This window comes from Lolium rigidum, chromosome 3 (genome assembly GCF_022539505.1).
Source record: "Lolium rigidum isolate FL_2022 chromosome 3, APGP_CSIRO_Lrig_0.1, whole genome shotgun sequence".
NCBI classification, from domain to species: domain Eukaryota; kingdom Viridiplantae; phylum Streptophyta; class Magnoliopsida; order Poales; family Poaceae; genus Lolium; species Lolium rigidum.
This window is the reverse complement of record NC_061510.1, coordinates 30153115-30164648: the sequence shown is the minus strand read 5'-3', so window position 1 is coordinate 30164648 and position 11534 is coordinate 30153115. Positions and strand designations below refer to the sequence as shown.

Here is an 11534-nt window from a genome sequence, read left to right as displayed (position 1 = left end):
CCTACATCTACTAGGAGGCAGACCCCCTCCCACCCTCTGCCAGCCATCATGGCCGCCAGCAGCAAGGAGGAGAGACGCAGGCAGGGGAGTCAGGTGGTGAGGGCAAGGAGAGAGTCGGAAGATCAAGCATCTTATAGGCGGCAAACAGTTTTACAAGACGCTTGCACACAGCTGCAGGACAACGCTATACAACCAAACACTCATCTAAGCTAACTCTTTACTCGTCGCAAAAGCTATCAGACCCTGCTGCTGCTGCGCCTTCCATTGCTGCATCTCACTTCTTCCAGAGATTCCAACTAACTAGCATAACCAGGGAGTCGAGCACTAGCTACATCAGGTTATAGTCAGAAGCCACATAACTTCAGTTATGCTTTACCGATACAATCGCCAAGAAGGCGCTCTGCTTGATGGAGTGTCGTCGATAGATTGCAGGAGATCCTGGGCCCTTCTGATTTTACTTGCTACTTTCTCCAGATCCATCAACGCGTCACCAGCAGTGCCAGGAGGCTGCTGAACTGATGCACACTCAGTTGAGGTCTTGAGTTTTTTCAAACTGGTGAGACCTGATTGGTCACTGGTAAGGAACTCACAAGAATGTCCTGAATTGGCCATTGGGGATGTTGGATACTCAGCCTGGATGTTCGTGCAGCATTCATCACTTTCATCAGGCGTAAGTTGCGCTTTTGGGCGGATGACCACTAGAGACGTATCAGGCTCTTCGTTCGTGCATTTTGTGGTTCCTCCTCGCTATGTGGTTGACTCTTCATGCAGTGCCTGCCATTTCTACTGGCTGGATGTTTTACATCTGGGTCCTTCACTTTCTCCGCGGTAACACATGATCCATTCAAGCAATTGTGTTGTTCCTGCTTCGCTGTGTCAAATGATCCATTCCAGCACTTTTGTACTTCCTTGATACCGTCATCAGATTGCTCAATGTCCTCATCTGAGCTGCTACTTCCTGTATCTGTATACCAATAGTAAGCAAAATATTATGGTCTGTTGCGAAGACAGTTGCTCTAATTTAATGCAACTCTAGATGAACAATTCAAAAGCAAACACCTAGTAGATTTAATTCTAAGAAATGCAACAGATGAAAACCTATTCAAGGCAGGTATCAATGAAACATGGTTCAGTAAGCCTGTGAAAACTAATCCCGCCTGCACGAAACTGTTATCAAACTGGTCCAGTCTGGTTTTCTTTAAAAGGCGGTTCAGAGATCAGGGCACCTTTTAACCCCGTTTTTTTCTGAAGAGATCCATTGTCACATGTTGCTTGAAATATCTTTTTTAGCAGAAGTTTAGCTTGTTGGAACTAGTTAGTTAAGTACATCAGGTTAACACAGCAACTAAAAATATACACAGAACAATTCGATTTTATGTCTTCATCTATTGCCTCAATCTGAAAGAACAAACCGACGATTCAACAAACAAGACAAGATAACTTGATCACATGCCCTATTACTGCCATGGCTGCAGATCACATGGATACACATTGTAATAGACGCTTGTCAGATCCCACTACAAGACCACACTATATGTCTCTTATTCTCCCCTAATCCTGCTCTGGCTCCTCCAGCAAAATCCCTAGCTCCCAATACATGCATTACTGGGCATGCCATAAAATATTTATATCGACAAAAGTGAGCAGATGTGCTGTACAAGATTGAATTGATGTGGGCCAGATGTAGGTGCATTTGTGCTGTTACAGCTTGTGTGCACCATCGTTGCGGCATGGATTTTATATAAATTTGCCCCACGCTGGTAGCATGCTGCAGCTCTTTTTTTCATAAAGATATTTTTCATATGAATTGCATGCAGAGACTTGCAGTACGTAAGTGATGAAGGTTTTGAATAATGTATTGTACTCCCTCTTTTCCCAAAATATAAAATGTTTTGGGAAGCCAAATTGACTGGCCAAAACATCTTATATTTAGGAACAGAGGGAGTAATCGTTAAGATTTCACTTTGGACAAGAGTTATGCAGCACTGGCAACAAGCTGCATTATAGTGGTGGTTCTGATGAAATGTCTACATTCAGCATGACAAGGTATGTGTGCTTGAGATTATAGTAAACTTGCGTTGACCATTCCAAAACGTTATAAGGTATGCTACTTCAATGGTTATTTCCAGGATATGAATTAGTGAATGTCTGAATGAGTTAAGGGTTTTTATTGAGAAGGCTTGCCAGTACATGTCAAATTAGTGAATGTCTGGACTCTGATGATGACTGACAGGTAAGAAGAGGAAGGACACATTTTTGGCGAAGAGAACTCTGCTCAGGAGATAATGAAGAGTCATTGGAAACAAGGAGGTAATACTAGTCTCATCATTTCCTGACTCCTGTTGATTGGCAAAGAGTTAGAGATATCAACTCCTGAGGATATGCTTCAATCAGGAAGATCCCTGTTCACAAGGACAAGAGATAGCTAAGCTCTGCCCTTGGTTAAGATGAGGAATCAACTGGCCAAATGGAGCAGAATCCAGCTAAGATTCTGATTACTTTCATAGTGATGGGGTGGTATGTGTCAAAATATGACAGACTACACCATCACAATTGAAGAGCTGTATCAAAACCATGTAGTTTACAGAAATCAGCAAATTACTAATACCTGGGTTCTCTGTGACCAAACGGGCAGTATACCAGCATTCACCATTTTCCTGGCACAATAAAACAACTGTTGATTCCAGAAATATAATGGAATGGAGATCTATCTAATTAAATATATAAATTCATTTATAATTAACTGATACTAAATTATCCTACCTTGAAAAGCATATTGTCTGTGTTTATATTATTTTCATCTTAGAGAAGTTACTAATTGGTAAGCCAGATCAGGTTTTCGGAGTCATAATCTTAGGTCAAATTATTTTTCTATTAGCAAAATATCAGGATTGTAGGATCGGCTTGTAAAACGTTGAATAGAAAGATACTGATAAGATCATGATTGGAAATTTTCAATATTGTCTCTGCTTTGAGTTTCAGATTGGCCAGTTAGAGAATTTCACACAAGAAGGAAATGTCTTATTGACGCTGAAGTTCGGAACCAGGTAGCCAGCTCCACCATATATTACACTACCCAATACCGTTTAAATAACCCCCTGTGGTGGTTTTTGAACTGTATTTCTTCTTCGAGAAAAAGCAAAAGCCTTGTGTCTCGATGCATTTGATAGAAAGAAGATTTTGTAAAAAAAAGGCCTCGAGATGCCAAAACCACATAGTTACAACGCGACGCCCTACACGCTAGGAGCCACAGAGAGAAGTGCCACCAGCCCAGCTGCGTCTACTAAAGCCCACTGTCTGGCCTCAGCCTGGATAGTGTCGAACAAGTTGGCAGCGTTGACCTGCCCGTTGTCGAAGACGAACGCGTACCGATGCTTAGGATGTTTCATGAGACACTGAATTATTATGCAGTTACCTTTGAAAGAGGAGCGCTCCACCCTTTTTCGAGGGACCAATCAAGTGCTGGCCTCAGGTCATCAAGATCGACTTCATAGCATCCACCTTCACCTAGCGGTATTTCAGGACAAACTATCTGTAGACAAGGACCAAGTAGAAATAGTATAATCTAGCGCATATTAAATGTAATCGCCCAAACATAGCGACAAATGTCTGCTGTAAAATATGCAATGAAGGATTTTAAGAAAAAGTTTCTTATCACTAACAAAAACGCAAAGAAGAACGAAGTTACATTATGGACACAACAGCTAACCATGTCTGCACAGAGGCATTCAAATCGTTTGCTAGAAAAGAAGGCATGGACTTCTTGTGGATGCTGGCCCCTCATACTTCGGCTGAGGTTGGTCTCACTTTATATTCCATCTAAGAACCAGAATTTTTTTTGGTACTTCCTCTGATTCAAATTAATTGACTCCATGGTTTTAAAGGCGTTAAGGCGTCTTAGAGCGGAGGGGGCGCTCTGACGCTTAGACGATGCCTAGGCGGACGCTTTGGACACCTAGGCGCCTAAAGCGGCCGTTTTTCCAAGGCGGAGGGGGAGCGCTTGGACGCCTAAGCGACACCTTTAAAACGATGATTGACTCCACTTTATCTAGATACGGATGTATCTAGTTAACAAAAACATCTAGGTACATCTGTATCTAGACAAAGTGGAGTCAATTAATTTGAATCGGGGGGAGTACCTATAGTCCTACCACTGGCTATAACACTGGTAAGTGGGACAGAGGCACAAACACAACTGACACATTTATTGACAGATGTGATTCTTAGTTCCTCTCCCGGTGGTAATGAGAGTTTTCCTTTTACGATTTTTTTTGCGATCTTGGATTGTGATTACTAAATGTTTGGAAAGCTGCAACTTCTTGTCCTTCTCAGATTCGCATGATCACTGCGAATGGTCTTGACACCATCTAGTGCAATCGTTGTGCAAATATAGCAAGCACAAGTTGAAATCAACTTGAAATAATTAATTTGCAGATAGAGCAAGCATAATTGCTTGAGCAATCATAATACCATCCTCAATAAGATGATGCTAGGTAAAACATTTTAGAATCTATCAAAGTGAAATTTGAATATAAATAACATGATGATGCTAATTTTTCGATAAAGTTTGAACAAAAAATAATTAAGACAAGTTTAAATTACAGTGGATAGCTATTTGCATCCATGGAGAGCAGGCAATCGCCATTTGCCATTAACCATACTAAATACTTACCATAGCTTTGTCATCGCCCAGTAACTCGGTAATTTTCCCGGTCCAGAAACAACTGGTGTGCCGCCAGTCAATCAAGTCACCAACTTTCCAAGGGCTGCTTACAACTGCTAGAACATCCATCTTCTGGCCATGCTCAGGAATATCATTATCCCGACACCATGGAGGAAAAGGAGGTCGTAGCATGAGCTCCCTATTCTGTCCTGCTTTCCGACCTGCTTTCCGACGGTATTTTGGGGGAACTTTGTAGAGTCTACTCCAGCTCCTTTCTGTTAGTAGATGAAAGGAATCATTTAGACGTATAAAAAAGTAACAAAAACTAGCTTTGACAGTCTCAGGTTATGTGCCGTTTGGAGGTTTGTTGGCACAGCTTTTCGGTGGTTTCGCTATGCTTGCTTTTGACACTAATATCCAATTATCCATCCAGATTTTCACATGTTTGACACTAACCCTCTAAGGATGAAGGAACATTTCAGGCCTAAAATTGCAACTAAGACGATGCATTATACCTGTTTTAGGCATCCAAGTGAAATACATGTACATGTACTTTCTATTGGCCTAGAGGCCATGCAGTACACGAGTCAATATTCATCCCAACGGTATGTATCACGCTTTACTCTTCCAACCTAAAGTCCAGGACTCAAGCTCGTAGAAAATGTCTGTCAGATATATTTTCAACTTCACATAGTACAGTAGTTGTTGGAATCAAAACATGGCAAAGAGTCCTGGTAAGTTCAGTGGATCTTCTAGTTAATGCAGGCCTTGAAGGGTATATTTGAGCCGCAATGCTTGCTTGTTAGCATTAAACTTAGCTGTACTAAACCCCCACACAAATCATGAGGTTAGTAAAGCTTGTGTTTTCAAGATATTAGTGCAGAAATTCGGGGCAGAGATTTCCCGCTCATGAAATCCAGTGCTCCCTTTATTTTAAATAATTAGAAAATCATATTTACAAGTTCCAAAAAAAAAGTGTTAACAATTTCTGTATGTACTTAATAATGTATCCTACAAACTTGCGAATCCTACACAAAAATGAAAAGGTATAGATCTGAGTATAGTAACCAGTGCATATTTTAAAAACTCCAAAATTTGTCATTTTTTTAGCTCAGAATTCAACTAATTTAGCTTTGTAATTTTGCATGCTTGTAGAATATACTACATCCAGATTTTATTTCAGATTTTTCTAAAACTTTTAAGCATAATTTTTGAATATTTTAAAACGAAGGGAGCACTGGAGCTTAGGAGCCAAAAGGACTTTCCGAGAAATTCTAGAAAGTAAACAATATCTAGGAAAAGTGCAAACTGAAACTGCAAGAAGCAGCAATGTGATATGAAGTACAGTTTCCATATGTTAAGGATAGCATGTCATATGAAACAACAGTGCAGCACATGTGCTTCTTTTTTCTATCAATGCATCCAAACGCAAAGCTTTTTGCGTTTTCATGAAAAAAGTCACTTTTGTTTATTTTTGCCCACTGAAGGCTCTCATGGTTTATATTATAGTTCAAGGTTATTATGTCGCTGAGTCGAGTCGAGCTCGTGGAGTTGAGTCGACATGTCGACATGGCACCTGACATGTCGACGATTGGGCGTTGGGCAAAAAATAAATAAATAATATATTTTATGGTAAAAAATGAAATTATACAAATATGGCATCAAATTTCCACCTTATGTGACAAATTGGCCGCAAAGTTATACTAGAGCCGGCCCATTAGGCCCAGCAGCCTGGACGATATAAGAGCACAGAAAACCTAGCAGCTCCCCAATGGTGCATAAGAGAGGGTAGCAAGTCAACAGCCTGAACGATATTAGAGCACAGAAAACCTAGCCTCTTCCTTCTACCACCACCTGTACTGCTGTTTCAGCAGCCTGGCGTGGGAACCATGGCGAGCTCCATCAGCTCCATGGAAAGGGAGCCATGGCGAGCTCCAAAATCCCCATAGCCGGCGAGCCACGGCGAGCTCCAGCAGCTGCTCAGCTACGCATCTCCTCTGTCCATGAGCAAATCAGCCACGCCAACTGCATTTCCCTCTCTCGTTGACTTGCTACCTCCAGATCTGAAGTTTTTGCTCATTTAATGCAAAAAACTCGAGCTTATCCTGCCGATTTCTCCCAGGCCGAGCGACGCAGTTAGCCGCAGCGACGCCCAGGCGAGCATGGCAAAGCCATTTTTCTGGGCGCCAGCCTAACTGAGAAATTCTGGGCGTCGCTTTGAGTCGTCCACCTCAGAGCGCTCGGACAAAATAGCGACATTTAGGCAACTATTAGGCGACGAATTAATAACAAAGTTATAGTTTGCACTAGGTTCAACAATCCAGACTGATTCATGTAGCCTAGCAAATAGGGGCGTCTCCAGTGCAGTGTGGGCTGGGTTCGCTGGAGCTCCATTGAAATATTAAGTAGGACAGACCATAGATCAGTTTATAGCTTACATGCTGCAAATTCAAACTGGTTCATCGGTCAAACTATGAAAAATGCACCTCAGCTAAGCGTAAGCTGCAAAAAAAACGTATCCAGGGAGAGGAAAGGGAGCTAAGCTACAAACTAAAAGAAAAAATTCACCGTCAGATCAAGATAGCCTCCACTATAATAATCAGCATAATACTTCTCTTCAAAAAACTGTGCAGTATACACAAACACCCAGACAAAGCTAGCACAGAAAAAACAAATTCGAATAAAAAGTACTCCCTCCGTCCCAAAATATAAGGCATATAAGTTTAGTCAAAAGTCAATATCTTCTAAGTTTGACCAAGTTTATACAAAAAATATTAACATCTAGAACACTAAATCAATATCAATAGATTCACAATGAAGTATATTTTCTCAACATGTCTACTCAATATTGTAGATATTCATATTTTTCCGTAAATATTTGGTCAAACTTAGTAAGGTTTGACTTTTGATTGAACTTATATGCCTTATATTTGGGACGGAGGAAGTAATAATATATACTATTGGGTTCTCCATATGAAAATGACATATACTATATAGAAGACAAGGCATAAAACTATTACTTACTTTCCTCTGGATAGTCCATATACTCAACCTGATACTCCATGTGACCATTCCTGATACACATATCGCTGATCTGAAAGTGAAACGATTTAGTAATAGCCCATCTCACTATACAGAAAAAGGACCTTTGTCCAAAAAAATCTGAATATATAAGTTGGAACGCATGACATGGATTTTCACAAAATTAGATTAGCAAGCTATCAGTTAAGAGTTTTTTTCTTTTAAAATGCACATTTTCTACCTCTTTTTACTGATTAAACACTAAAAAGGAGCCCGCAATAGTATACTCCCTCCATTCCAATGAATAAGGCACCCTCTTTTTGTGTGTTTTTTCTTTGACTAAAAAATACTCTAAATATACAAAGATTGTTGGTTTAAAATTAGCATCATTAGAAAGTGCTTTTCAATATTTATCCAACGATATCAATTACATACAATATTATCATGATTTTGTTGCTTAATTTTTTGGTCAAAGTTCGTCTTGAAATGCACGTGCGCCTTATTCATTGAAACGGAGGTAGTAAATCTGAGCACCGGGATTCTAACTCTTCGATAGAGTCACGCGCCCCAACTGGACCACACCACCAAGAAGTGGTTCTCCTCAACAAAATATGAGAGAACACATATCGGTGCAGCTGCTAAATGTCTAACCCAACACACCACGAGGCGTGCCTTCTCTAGGGTGGAAATTATGTCAAAAGTGATGCTGTCAAACTCACAAATCCTGCTCTAAGGTCTCGAGTTCAAGTCCTGGCTTTTGCAATTTATCCCAAAATTGTTGTTGCCCCCTCGGTGTCCACGTATAGGCATGTCTTCTCGTCACACATGGGGGGGGGGGGGGGGGTGATGTGTACAAGTGGATTGCACTAGCCCTTTCCATTAGTTTGGACTTTTGGTTGCGTTGGCTAGTGCCTCTCACTTGTCATGGTATCAGAGCCCAGTCTTGGGTTTCGCAATTTCTTCTAGAATTGCTCATGACCCCTCATTACACGTAAAGGCTCCTTGTGCCATACCTCTTAGACTTCATGCACGTGAAGGGGTGGGCTGTTGATGTATGTATATGTGGACTGCAGTGGCCTTTCCATCAGTTTGGACTTTTGGTTGCGTTGGCTAGTGCAAGAAGCTTGAAATGGTATCAGAGCCAAGTTCTCAAGTTCGATTCCTGTCTTTTGCAATTTATCCTAAAATTGATGTTGCCATGTTAAACTGTATAAGTGGATTGCACTATCCCTTCCCATCAATTTGGACTTTTGGTTGCGTTGGCTAGTGCCTCTCACTTATCATCCTGGGTTTTGCAATTTATCCTAAAATTTCTCATGGCCCCTCAGTACACGTATAGGCCTTTTGAGCCATACCTCTGAGTCTACACGTGTTGACTTGTCTTCTCGTCACACTGAGGGGGTGTTGATGTGTATAAGTGGATTGTGCACTATTCCTTTCCATAATTTTGGAATTGTGGTTGCATTGACTAGTGCGAGAAGCTTGAAATGGTATTGGAGCCAAGGTCTCGAGAGCCCTGTTTCGCAATTTATCCTAAAATTGCTCATGACCCCTCGGTACATGTATTAGGCCCCTTATAACTCTGAGAGTTCATACACGTGTTGGCCTCCCCGCTAACACTGTCAGTTCGGACCTTTGGTTGCGTTGGCTAGTGCATGAAGCTTGACATGGTATCACAACCTAAGGTCTCGAGTTCGAGTCCTGGATTTCGCAATTTATCCTAAAATTGTTATTGCCCCCTCAGTGTCCATGTATAGGCCTCTTGAGCGATACATCTGAGTCACCGGTCCACGTACAAGGCCTCTTGAGCCTACCTCTGAGTCTCTACACGTGTTGACTTGTCTTCCCCGTCACACGTGTGAGTGGGGGTGTTGAAGTGTCTAAGTGGATTGCACTAGCCAATGTTGGTAGTCATTTGTTAGTCGTCAAGGATGAACAAACACAAGAGACATGTAATTGTTTAGATTTAATCTGATCTTGATACTGTGTTGGTACACATATGGCCAAGATATGACACGAAAAGATGGATCTTCTCCTATTCGCATGTCCATGTAGTCCTACCAATGATGGTATACTACTTGGCACCCCTACCATTGTCAGGTTTTACGAGCTAGGACATAGAAGCATGAGACAAAGAAACCAATCCAAGAGAAGTCCAGACAACTCCATAGTTTAAGATTGAGCTATTAAAAGCATAGTAGGAGAGATTTGAACAATTGGAGGGTGTCAAACAGAAGGTTTTGGCATTGCGGGTTGAAACTCGAACTTGGTGGGGAAAACCTTTATGATATAGTGATTAGTGCAAATTAACAAATAAAAACATAATATGAGAATGTCAGAGTTGGATCAATAGTCTTGGTCATACTATTTTCGATGAAGCGGAAAATTAAAGTTGCAGAATTAAATATTGTCCTGTATAAACAGCAACAGTAAAAGAGATTACTAGTTCAACCTTGCAACGGAACCATGCACCCCTGTAACCAGCATCGAAGGATCTTAACTCTACAACACCTCCAACTTTAAATGGAAGTATTAGGTCCATTCTGAGTCACCCAACTACAAAAAGAAAAGGTTGTGTCAACAACTCAGGAAGATTTAGTATAACCACATGCTCAAGTAAGTCAAATAAAATGCATACATCAAATATCGACACTGGACAACATAATAGAATAGTTCTATCATGAGAGGTAACCTGAGGCTTTATTAGCAAAAGAGAGCAAACAAAGTAGCTCGGGATTAGGAAATTCGATCTTGAAAAACATTGTCAGCTTTCCTACTGGTTCAGTACTTCAGTGGAGATGGCTCAGATGGCAAATGAGTGAAAGACGAGCTTTACTAGGAGAATTCCAAAATGGCATTGGATCATACGGCTAATAAGTTCACGTATTTTCACCAGTTATTCTGTGCTAATGTCTGTGCAGATGCATTTCAGTGAAATGTGCTTTGAAACCACCATAATCAACAGAGGCCAGGCCTCATGCTACCTGGTCGAACACTAAAAGTACGATAACAGGAACATCTCCGGAACTTATTTTTACCAGGATTTTAGGCTTTGACTTACAGTACATATAATGATATGTGACATTTGCAACAACAGCAACAACAGAGGGGGGGCATCACTTTCCTAGGTGTGTTAGATTGCAATAACTGAAAATGTATGGACATTTATGGATGTATGTGGTTAGCAATGCATCAAGGAGAACAACTCTAATCTTTGTTGCCCTCAACTATAACTCACAGTAAGCACTGAATCGTACATAGAGCAGCTCATAAACCTCATCACGAATCAACTAGATATCTCCAATGTCAACCGCTGGAAGGCTTTGGTGCGGCAATGTCTGCTTGACTTACATTGTTAGTCTGAAATTCTTGCTGTTCCCGACTCGCCCCAAACCTAGGTATCTCCGACGAACCTGAGACCATGGACACAAAAAAAAAAAACGAACTGATTCGAGGAACTAGTCCTAGCACCGAATCTGTTCGGACAAGGGAGGGAGGCGAAAAGGAAGGGAGGGGTTAAAGAAGATCTAAGCCCCCCCCCCCCCCCCCCCCCGCGTATTGCACAATAGTTACCTCGCCGGAAGGGGAAAAGGCCCCCTCTTGCGGCCGCACGGCGCGTGGCGTCTCTTCCGCCGAGGCCGATTGATTCTCTCGCCGAGTTCTGGTGCGCCTCCTCCGGCCACAGGCGGGGTTTTCGCCTCTGCGCCGAGGTGCGCCTCGTTAAGTTCAGGCTCAGGTGCGCGGTGCGCCTCCGGGACTCCGGGCACAACCCCACCAGGCCACCCCGCGCCGCCGCCTCCGTCGCGCTATATTTGGCACGTTTGCCCGATATGGTTTGGGTTTTCTTTTG

The 11534-nt window shown here is 41.8% G+C and overlaps 1 protein-coding gene across 1 annotated transcript; it reads right to left on the bottom strand.

The window, feature by feature from the left end:
- Positions 1-274: 274 nt before the first annotated feature.
- LOC124694576 lies at positions 275-10974 on the bottom strand. The gene is made up of 9 exons (XM_047227547.1): positions 10942-10974; positions 10137-10240; positions 7688-7757; positions 4673-4938; positions 3416-3532; positions 2609-2657; positions 729-964; positions 466-633; positions 275-328 (listed from the first exon to the last, which is right to left on the bottom strand). The coding sequence occupies exons 2-9, from the start codon at positions 10224-10226 to the stop codon at positions 275-277; spliced, it is 1050 nt and encodes a 349-aa protein (XP_047083503.1). The 5' UTR covers positions 10227-10240; positions 10942-10974.
- Positions 10975-11534: the final 560 nt, after the last annotated feature.

What these genes read in the sequence shown, in the direction of transcription:
- LOC124694576 (XM_047227547.1), bottom strand. Translation starts at nt 10,226, where the DNA reads ATGGACCTAATACTTCCATTTAAAGTTGGAGGTGTTGTAGAGTTAAGA. An exon ending in TGGGCGATGACAAAGCTATG is followed by an intron (nt 3,533 to 4,672) that starts GTAAGTATTTAG and finishes CCTTGTCTACAG; the next exon opens with ATAGTTTGTCCTGAAATACC. An exon ending in GCGAGGAGGAACCACAAAAT is followed by an intron (nt 634 to 728) that starts GCACGAACGAAG and finishes ACGAACATCCAG; the next exon opens with GCTGAGTATCCAACATCCCC.